Source organism: Lolium rigidum, chromosome 5, assembly GCF_022539505.1.
Source record: "Lolium rigidum isolate FL_2022 chromosome 5, APGP_CSIRO_Lrig_0.1, whole genome shotgun sequence".
Lineage (NCBI taxonomy): Eukaryota > Viridiplantae > Streptophyta > Magnoliopsida > Poales > Poaceae > Lolium > Lolium rigidum.
Window position 1 is genome coordinate 207780064 of NC_061512.1, and position 10782 is coordinate 207790845.

The following is a 10782-nucleotide window of genomic DNA, read 5'->3' on the forward strand; positions in this document are numbered from 1 at the left end:
GGAGCATGCATATTGTTAGAGAAGAACATTGGGCCGCTAACTAAAGCCATGATTCATGGTGGAAGTTTCAGTTTGGACATATATCCTCAATCTCATATGAGAATAATAATTGTTGTCACATGCTTATGCATTAAAGAGGAGTCCATTATATGTTGTCCATGTTGTCCCGGTATGGATGTCTAAGTTGAGAATAATCAAAAGCGAGAAATCCAAAATGCGAGCTTTCTCCTTAGACCTTTGTACGAGGTGGCATGGAGGTACCCCATTGTGACACTTGGTTAAAACATGTGCATTGCAAAGATCCGGTAGTCCAAGTTAATTAGGACAAGGTGCGGGCACTATTAGTATACTATGCATGAGACTTGCAACTTGTAAGATATAATGTACATAACTCATATGCTTTATTACTACCGTTGACAAAATTGTTTCATGTTTTCAAAATAAAAGCTCTAGCACAAATATAGCAATCGATGCTTTCCTCTTTGAAGGACCTTTCTCTTTACTTTTATGTTGAGTCAGTTCACCTATCTCTCTCCACCTCAAGAATCAAACACTTGTGTGAACTGTGCATTGATTCCTACATACTTGCATATTGTACTTGCTATATTACTCTATGTTGACTATTATCCATGAGATATACATGTTACAAGTTGAAAGCAACCGCTGAAACTTAATCTTCCTTTGTGTTGCTTCAATACCTTTACTTTGATTTATTGCTTTATGAGTTAACTCTTATGCAAGACTTATTAATACTTGTCTTGAAGTACTATTCATGAAAAGTCTTTGCTATATGATTCACTTGTTTACTCATGTCATTACCATTGTTTTGATCGCTGCATCCACTACATATGTTTACAAATAGTATGATCAAGGTTATGATGGCATATCACTTCAGAAATTATCTTTGTTATCGTTTTACCTGCTCGGGACGAGCGAAACTAAGCTTAGGGATGCTGATACGTCTCCGACGTATCGATAATTTCTTATGTTCTATGCCATATTATTGATGATACCTACATGTTTTATGCACACTTTATGTCATATTCGTGCATTTTACGGAACTAACCTATTAACAAGATGCCGAAGTGCCGGTTCTGTTTTTCTGCTGTTTTTGGTTTCGAAATCCTAGTAACGAAATATTCTCGGAATTGGACGAAACGAAGACCCGGGGGCCTATTTTTCCATGGAGCTTCCGGAAGACCGAAGAACATACGAAGTGGGGCCACGAGGTGGCGACACCACGGGGCGGCGCGGCCCGGGGGGCCGCGCCGCCCTATGGTGTGGCCCCCTCGTCCGGCCCCGACTCTGCCCTTCCGCCTACTTAAAGCCTCCGTCACGAAACCCCCGAGGCGAAAAAACCACGATACGGAAAACCTTACGGAGACGCCGCCGCCGATCCCATCTCGGGGGATTACGGAGATCTCCTCCGGCACCCTGCCGGAGAGGGGATTCATCTCCCGGAGGACTCTACACCGCCATGGTCGCCTCCGGAGTGATGAGTGAGTAGTTCACCCCTGGACTATGGGTCCATAGCGAGTAGCTAGATGGTTGTCTTCTCCTCATTGTGCTTCATTGTTGGATCTTGTGAGCTGCCTAACATGATCAAGATCATCTATCTGTAATACTCTATGTTGAGTTTGTCGGGATCCGATGGATAGAGAATACCATGTCATGTTAATTATCAAGTTATTACATATGTGTTGTTTATGATCTTGCATGCTCTCCGTTACTAGTAGAGGCTCTGGCCAAGTTTTTACTTTTAACTCCAAGAGGGAGTATTTATGCTCGATAGTGGGTTCATGCGCATTGACACCAGGACGGTGACGAGAAAGTTCTAAGGTTGTGTTGTCTTGTTGCCACTAGGGATAAAACATTGGCGCTATGTCCGAGGATGTAGTTGTTGATTACATTACGCACCATACTTAATGCAATTGTCTGTTGTTAGCAACTTAATGCTTGGAGGGGTTCGGACGATAACCTGAAGGTGGACATTTTAGGCATAGATGCGGTTGGATGGCGGTCTATGTACTTTGTCGTAATGCCCAATTAAATCTCACTATACTTATCATGTCATGTATGTGCATTGTTATGCTCTCTCTATTTGTCAATTGCCCGATTGTAATTTGTTCACCCAACATGCTTTTATCTTATGGGAGAGACACCTCTAGTGAGCTGTGGACCCCGGTCCAATTCTCTTTCTTGAAATACAAATCTGCTTGCAATACTTGTTTTTACTATTTTCTCTGCAAACAATCATCTTCCACACAATACGGTTAATCCTTTGTTACGGCAAGCCGGTGAGATTGACAACCTCACTTTGTTTCGTTGGGGCAAAGTACTTTGGTTGTGTTGTGCGGGTTCCACGTTGGCGCCGGAATCCCTGGTGTTGCGCCGCACTACATCCCGCCGCCATCAACCTTCAACGTGCTTCTTGGCTCCTCCTGGTTCGATAAACCTTGGTTTCTTTCTGAGGGAAAACTTGCTGTTGTGCGCATCATACCTTCCTCTTGGGGTTGCCCAACGAACGTGTGAAATACACGCCATCAGTGTTGCTTCAATACCTTTACTTTGATTTATTGCTTTATGAGTTAACTCTTATGCAAGACTTATTGATGCTTGTCTTGAAATGACTATTCATGAAAAGTCTTTACTTTATGATTCATTTGTTTACTCATGTCATTACCATTGTTTTGATCGCTGCATTCATTACATATGCTTACAATAGTATGATCAAGGTTATGATGGCATGTCACTCCAGAAATTATCTTTGTTATCGTTTACCTGCTCGGGACGAGCAGAACTAAGCTTGGGGATGCTGATACGTCTCCGACGTATTGATAATTTCTTATGTTCCATGCCACATTATTGATGATATCTACATGTTTTATGCATACTTTATGTCATATTTATGCATTTTCCGGCACTAACCTATTAACGAGATGCCGAAGAGCCGATTCTTGTTTTTTGCTGTTTTTGGTTTCAGAAATCCTAGTAAGGAAATATTCTCGGAATTGGACGAAATCAACGCCCAGGGGCCTATTTTGCCACGAAGCTTCCAGAAGACCGAAAGGGAAACGAATTGAGGCGACGGGGCGGCGACACGCCAGGGCGGCGCGGCCCACCTCCTGGCCGCGCGACCCTGTTGTGTAGGCCCCTCGCGTCACCTCTTGACCTGCCCTTCCGCCTACATATAGCCTCCGTCGCGAAACCCCCAGTACCGAGAGCCACGATACGGAAAACCTTCCAGAGACGCCGCCGCCGCCAATCCCATCTCGGGGGATTCAGGAGATCGCCTCCGGCACCCTGCCGGAGAGGGGAATCATCTCCCGGAGGACTCTTCACCGCCATGGTCGCCTCCGGAGTGATGAGTGAGTAGTTCACCCCTGGACTATGGGTCCATAGCGAGTAGCTAGATGGTCGTCTTCTCCTCATTGTGCTTCATTGTCGGATCTTGTGAGCTGCCTAACATGATCAAGATCATCTATCTGTAATGCTATATGTTGTGTTTGTCGAGATCCGATGGATAGAGAATATTATGTTATGTTGATTATCAATCTATTACCTATGTGTTGTTTATGATCTTGCATGCTCTCCGTTATTAGTAGAGGCTCGGCCAAGTTTTTACTCTTAACTCCAAGAGGGAGTATTTATGCTCGATAGTGGGTTCATGCCTCCATTAAATGCGGGACGGTGACGAGAAAGTTCTAAGGTTGTGGATGTGTTGTTGCCACTAGGGATAAAACATTGATGCTATGTCCAGAGGATGTAGTTATTAATTACATTACGCACCATACTTAATGCAATTGTCTCGTTGTTTGCAACTTAATACTGGAAGGGGTTCGGATGATAACCTGAAGGTGGACTTTTTAGGCATAGATGCATGCTGGATAGCGGTCTATGTAATTTGTCGTAATGCCCAATTAAATCTCACAATACTTATCATATCATGTATGTGCATGGTCATGCCCTCTCTATTTGTCAATTGCCCGACTGTAATTTGTTCACCCAACATGCTATTTATCTTATGGGAGAGACACCTCTAGTGAACTGTGGACCCCGATCCATTCTTTTATATCGAATACAATCTACTGCAATACTTGTTCTACTGTTTTCTGCAAACAATCATCATCCACACTATACATCTAATCCTTTGTTACAGCAAGACGGTGAGATTGACAACCTCACTGTTTCGTTGGGGCAAAGTACTTTGGTTGTGTTGTGCAGGTTCCACGTTGGCGCCGGAATCCCTAGTGTTGCGCCGCACTACATCCCGCTGTCATCAACCTTCGACGTGCTTCTTGACTCCTACTGGTTCGATAAACCTTGGTTTCTTACTGAGGGAAACTTGCTGCTGTACGCATCACATCTTCCACTTGGGGTTCCCAACGGGCGTGTGCTTTACGCGTCATCACGTCTCAGTAACTTTTCTCGCATCGTGGCTCTCGGTACTAGGGTTTTCCGATACGAAGGATTATATAGGCGAAGAGGCAGCGTCGGGAGAGCCAGGGGTGGGCTCCCCACACCTGGGTGCGCCAGGGGGTGGGGCCGCGCCGCCCTATGGGGTGGCCCCCCTGCTGGTCGCCTCTGACTCTTCTTCGATGTTCTGGAATCCTCCGTGGAAAATAGGGCCCTGGGATTTTGTTTCGTCCAATTTCGAGAATATTTCCTGTGTAAGATTTCTGAAACCAAAAACAGCAGAAAACAGGAACTGGCGTTTCGGCATCTTGTTAATAGGTTAGTACCGGAAAATGCATAAAAATGATATAAAGTATGAATAAAACATGTAGGTATTGTCATAAAACTAGCATGGAACATAAGAAATTATAGATACGTTGGAGACGTATAACTAACCATAAGATTTGGAGTGGGACGGAGTAGTCAATCGTATTTCCACCTCTTGTACATCAACGAATGCGCTTACCGTAGTCACTTGAATCCCGAGGGACAAGCGGAGTGGTTGGGGAGCCCTAAGTCCACAAGGTAATGCGGTCTATGATGGGTTGCATCTACCGGCGAAGGAATTTATGGTAGAGCCCTGAATTGTTGTCGTGGTCGGGGGCCATCCTTAATTGGTATAAGTACACCGGCGAGGACCCAGGGTCGGGGATTGCAACAAAGGGTGGATGTGCGAGGTAGCGGAGGAATATGATTGGCTAAGACCTTATCCGGGCCTCACACCAAAGGAAGTGTGGACGGGAAAGCTGCCCGGTTGGCACCATGGTTAAGATCTCTTATGGGTAAAGCAACACACCTCTGCAGAGTGTAAAGAATCGTGACCTGTCACTCCCTATTCCGGGTTTGGAACTGCGAACGCTGCCGGAAAGGAACTCCGTGAAGTTCTAGTAAACCGGTGAAGGCTAACGGACATAGTTCTTATTAATAAAAACAATCTTTTGAAGAAATGGTTGTTAAAATATGCATTGGTATTAGACTTTCTGGTCTAGTATCGTAGCTAGTGCATTAAACACCTCTTTCCTAATATGAACTTGTTGAGTACGCTTGTACTCATACCACTCTTAAATCCCTTGCTTAGATTGTCTGAACCATCTTGAGGAGGACAACGACAACTAAGAAGGAGCAGAAGAAATCTGCTATGAAGAGCCAGACCTCTCCGGAGGAATAGAAGGTGTAGACTATCTCATAGTCTACAGAGCCGGGAACGGTTCCGAAGGAGAAGAAGCATAGAGTACCCTACTAGTAGTAGTAACCGAGCAGTGTGAAACCTTTAGTACTTAACTTCTCGATGAGAATAAATGTATAACCTGCTAAGACTTATATATTGTAAGCTAAGCTGGGTTCACCCCGAACCCAGGAGTATTCCTCTCAGGACCCAGGAGGAACTCCGTGATGATATGTATATATGGTTTGTAATAATAAATGAATGAGTTATGGACCAGCTATGTTCTGCTGTACTACTCTGAGGGATGTAATATTTGCGGATTGGTATTTCGTGAATGTTATATCAACGACTGACATACTACAACATGCAGTGGTATGCAAGGTCACCACACTCCCTTAGCTAGTCCTCCCCTCCGGCCTTCATGAAATTCTCTTCTTCCGACTTTCATCATGGATCCATAGTCACTTGATGTCAACACAGAAAAAGAGCTTCGCGCCGCTCCCTCCAGAACCAAACGGTCGGAATAAATGCATGGGTGCGTACGACCGAATACCTCCGATCCAGCAAAATCCAGGCAAAGCACTGTTACATTCGCCGGCGGAGCCTTCCAGAACTCAACCCTCCGGCCAGATCACGAGTCCAGGCCTCCGGTAGGTCCTCCTCTTCACGCAAGAGAGGCCCTAGCACTGCCGCCTTTATTCAGGTCGGACCCCCACGTCGTCGACCATCCCGGGCTGGCCAACCCAACCCTCCACCAGCGACACCATCGCCGTCTTCCATGCACCTCCATCTCACCTCCGAATGGCGGTGATAGATCAAAAATTCAGAACCACCAACCGCAAGCCGACCCTCTCCGGCGAAGAAGAGGCCACCTCCTCCGTCGAACCCAAGGCTGCTGCCCCGGGCGCCCTCGTGTCGCGGAAGATGCCCGAGATCTCCTCCACGCACCGACGAGAGGCGGGGGTGGATGGCATGGCGCAGACCGAGGGCCTGGCCGCCGCCCACCACCAGCCCTGCCGGAGTGCTGCGGGAAGCCGACGAGAGGAGGGAGACCGCAGCGCCGCCCATCCCAACCGCGCCGGCCGGTCCGCCAGGGGACAGCCGCCGGGAGGAGGGCCGCCGCCGTCGTCGCCCATTCCACGCGCGTCTGCTCTGCCATGCATCGAGGAGGTGGGATCCGGCCGCCGTTCTCCACGCAGCGACGAGGAAGGGCCCCCGCTGCCGCCACGCCGCGAGGGACTTTGCCCCGGCGACGCTACCGGCGGCGGCGGCGGAGGGCGGGGTGCGGGAGAGGTTAGGGTTGGGGGGCGGCCTGTTGGGTGCGTTTTTCAAAAAGAACATCAAGTAGGTACAAATTTGAACGATCCATTGAGTATGAATGTATGATCCACTCTTTTGGCCAAGTAACTTATAACTTCGACCTGTTGGTGGTTATTTGCAGGAGAAGAACCATAATAACAAACCTAATGAAAAATTTCGCCAACCAGTTAGTGGTGACAAACTGTGAGGCAAAAAAATGTTACAACCACCAATGTACTACTACTGTACGTTGCAATCTGGATGGTAGAAGCGTATTTTCTCTCGAAGTTCCAGAAGATTAAGCATAGGCTTGCCCTTCTGTCAGTTCTTCCTTTCGCACGGCAGCAGGAGCTCCGCCGGTTGTTGGGCTGCAAAATTGCCCATCGTTATCAGAAATCTCCCGGAGAAAGACGGCCTTAGAAAACCACAAATGTAAAACTATGAATGTACTCACAATCCAGCCATGACTTTGAATGAATCATAGATCACCCACTGAGTACCAGTGAGTGTACCGATCATGAGGATGCGAAGGGGAAGACCGCGCGTGAAGAGGCCCCATACGCCAAGGTTCTTGACAGCCTGATGGGAATCAGCAGAAAAACAGATAGTGAGTATACAGTATACACACAAATTTTCATAGAAGAGCACCAAAGTTGAGTTCAGATATGCATTGGTGTTTACATCTGCAACGGTGGCGCCCTTGGCGTTGTTGAGAAAGGAGACCAGGTTGTCCGCTGGGTGCGAGATGGCAGCGCAGAAGACTCCAGCGACATAGCCGCTCCCGAAGCTCACGCCGAGCTGAACCGGCTTGCTGGTCTGGTCCTTTGGGGTGGGGATGAGGTGCTTGTACGCCATCTCCACGATGTTCTCGTAAGTCGCGAACTTCATCATGGTGTCTGCAGAAGAATTCGGAAAGTTCAGTTTGGAAAGTTCACTTGTAGTACTTGTACTAGTAAAATGTACGTCTCCAAGACTCCAATGCAGATTTCAAGCATCTCTGAAAATTCAGTAACTTACATGGAATCTGTCGCCCCCAAAGGGGAACCATTCCTCTAAAGAGCCTGCAATTCACAAGCAAAAGATCAGGTTATCCCTTACTCAATTGGACCAATTAAAACCAGTAGTAGCACCATATAGTAGCAGAAAAAATGTTTGGCTTTAAGGGGAAGAAACCCAAAGCGCTGTGATTTTACTAGAAGTGATTGTGTGTACGACACCAAATTGCGAGTGCGGACACTCGAACCTGGACGGGCGGGGATGCATCAGCCCATCCCAACCACCGGGCTATGCCTCGGTTCACCATATAGTAGCAGAGGAAGGCTGATGATCTGATACATTGCACGTACCCTGCATAGCCTTCGGACCTGACGATCTTGGGGAACCCGTCGCGCAGCCCCCTGGCGTAGCCGGGCTGCGTCTGCACCCTCACCTTGACGGCCTCCATCGGGCAGAGCGCGACGTCGGCGATGACCTCGGCGGAGGCGGAGCCGGCGAGGTAGATGAGGGTCTTGTACTGGGCGGCGTACGCAGGGCCGGCCATGTCGCTGTACTGCTTCTTGAACACCTCGTACAGGCCGTACTTGAACGCGCCCTGGGCGCTGTACCCCAGGAAGGTCGGCGCCCAGCCACGGTAGAAGCCGCGGAACCCCTGCTCCTTCAGGACGATGCCGAACGCCGACGAGATGCTCTTGTACTTGGCCGGGTCGATCTGCGACCATGTTTCGTTGCAGAAAATAAGTAAAAGTTTTGGTCGAGCTTGCTGCATGGATATTTTTTGTCAAGCGGCGCAGTTTGAAATGTCAGCTCGTTTCGTCCATGTATTTTGTAGGATTCAATTTTTTAGGAAATTTTCATATAAATTGCCTTTACATCAAAAAAAATGATGCTAGCATCATTCATATGGCTCAACTCCACAGAAAATTGGAACATCCACTCGACCATCCGATCTTATTAATACTCGCTCATGTAGTATTGATGCATTTTTCTGTGTTTTTTCTATGTTCCAATTTCCAAATGACTAGTAGTAGAGATTTTTAGGGGTCTTGCAATTCTTTGTTTGCACCAAACCAGTAAGTTTTTTTTTGTTCATGCTTCTCAATCCTTCTTATTTTTTAGAACATGTTTTTTAATCCTAAATTCGTAACGTTCAACAAACCATTAATAGTTAACTTATCGGTCGGTCATAAAATGGAGATTGATCACTTATTGGCTGATTAGTCGATTTTATCGATCAGCCACTTATCGGCTTATTTTTTTTGTAAATCCTAACTTTCGGCACTAAGTTTTCTATAACATATTATGTAAACATAATATTGGAGCTTTCATTCATTGCATTTGAATCAATAAGAATGGAAAATTTTAGCTAATGCACAGTTCTAAAATACTATAAGACGAAAATATCGACTGCTGGACATAATTTTAAAGAAAATCGACCGAAATATTGCCCATCGGACTCAAAACCGAGCGAAATATCGGTTATCGGACTGAAAATCAGCCAATATATCGGTGCGCCGATAAATTAGTTGATATGCCGAAATCTTATCGTTACCACCTGATTCACGATAAATCGGTATCTTAGAGGATTTTTGAACAATTGGTAGTACGCAAGGATCTTTAATTTGGACCTGCTAACAATTGCACGCCAACAGATACGTCATCTGCTTCGAAAAGGAGTTGGCACTGCCCGAAATTTTTTCTTCATTCCAACGACGTCACGGATGATGTGCCCACACTCAAGCTCCAACTTTCGCGGCAGACAGCTTCGTTCGACAAGGAAACGCCCCCAATAGTTTAGGTCAAACAGAAAAGTCCTCCTGTGCGTGCTCGACCCAAGAAGCAAAGTTGCAACAGGCATCTCGACTCGTAAAAGTTCATGTAAATTTCACCACCACCTACGCGAGTAACATACCTGAATGTTGCACTTGATGACATCCAGCGGCGTGACTGCGGCGTGCGTGAGCCCGCACGCGGCGGCGCCACCGACGCCGCAGGCCGCGTAGTACGCCGGCGAGAACATCTCGATCTTCCCGAACGGCGGCTCGCTCGGCGACCCCGCGACGACGCCGCTGGCGCCCCTCCCGTCCGGCATGCCGGCGCCGCCTGACCTGGACGGCGCGTAGAGGAAGCTCGGGAGCAGCGACTGGCGCGCCATCGACCGGTTCCCCTCCCTCGCCGGCGGGCAGAAACTGAGATGTCTGTCACGATCAGTTCTTGAATTGCTTTTCAGGTAGCTCGGTGGCTGCTAGCTCTGTGGCTTCCTGGTCGCTTGGAGGCTGCAGCCGACCTGCCCGCGCGCGGCCGCCATTTTATACCGAGAATCAACCGCCAGCGAGTGGTTGCAGCCGTGCTCGTGCGACCTTTTGATGGGTTTGAATGTTCGACGGCTTGGGAAGCAAGGTCGTGGAACCGGAGAGGCGTGTGGAACTGCGTCTCGAATCTCGATGGCTGGGTTCTTTCGAGGAACGTGAGTGGATTCTCGATGACCATATGATGCCATCCGTTGCACCGTAGGGAGGTCGGTGTTTCGTTGCCTCGCTGAATTGGCAAAGCTCTCTAGAACCATGGAATCTGCCACGTTACTATGTACCTGCTTTGACCATGCGCTGCTTTCGTTTCGTTGTAAACTTTTCTCCCGGTGGTGGCCGGACACAGAAACTTCTCCAAGCCTGTGTAAACAGCAGGTCAACGTGCATGAGATACTGCGCTGTAAAATTTTCCCGGTTGCCTGCCACCTGCGGCAGGGAATGCCAAGTAAACTTTTCAGAATTTCTCGACCAGAAAAAGCAGAACGGTCAACAAGAAGATGGAAAACGCGAACTGGATTCGGCCTTCCAAAATATTGACCAGCTGGTGGCCTTCACTTG

At 47.7% G+C, this 10782-nt stretch overlaps 1 protein-coding gene across 1 annotated transcript; it reads right to left on the reverse strand.

The window, feature by feature from the left end:
- Positions 1-6965: 6965 nt before the first annotated feature.
- Positions 6966-10359, reverse strand: LOC124652660 (mitochondrial phosphate carrier protein 2, mitochondrial-like). The gene is made up of 6 exons (XM_047191699.1): positions 9828-10359; positions 8266-8627; positions 7937-7980; positions 7601-7815; positions 7374-7498; positions 6966-7287 (listed from the first exon to the last, which is right to left on the reverse strand). The coding sequence occupies exons 1-6, from the start codon at positions 10068-10070 to the stop codon at positions 7218-7220; spliced, it is 1059 nt and encodes a 352-aa protein (XP_047047655.1). The 5' UTR covers positions 10071-10359; the 3' UTR covers positions 6966-7217.
- Between the last annotated feature and the right edge of the window lie 423 nt (positions 10360-10782).

Bases quoted from the DNA above. Each gene is read 5' to 3' on its own strand.
- LOC124652660 (XM_047191699.1), bottom strand. From the start codon at position 10,070: ATGGCGCGCCAGTCGCTGCTCCCGAGCTTCCTCTACGCGCCGTCCAGG. The intron at 7,816-7,936 runs GTAAGTTACTGA...ATTCTTCTGCAG, and splicing joins TTGGGGGCGACAGATTCCAT to ACACCATGATGAAGTTCGCG. The intron at 7,499-7,600 runs GTAAACACCAAT...GATTCCCATCAG, and splicing joins AGGGCGCCACCGTTGCAGAT to GCTGTCAAGAACCTTGGCGT.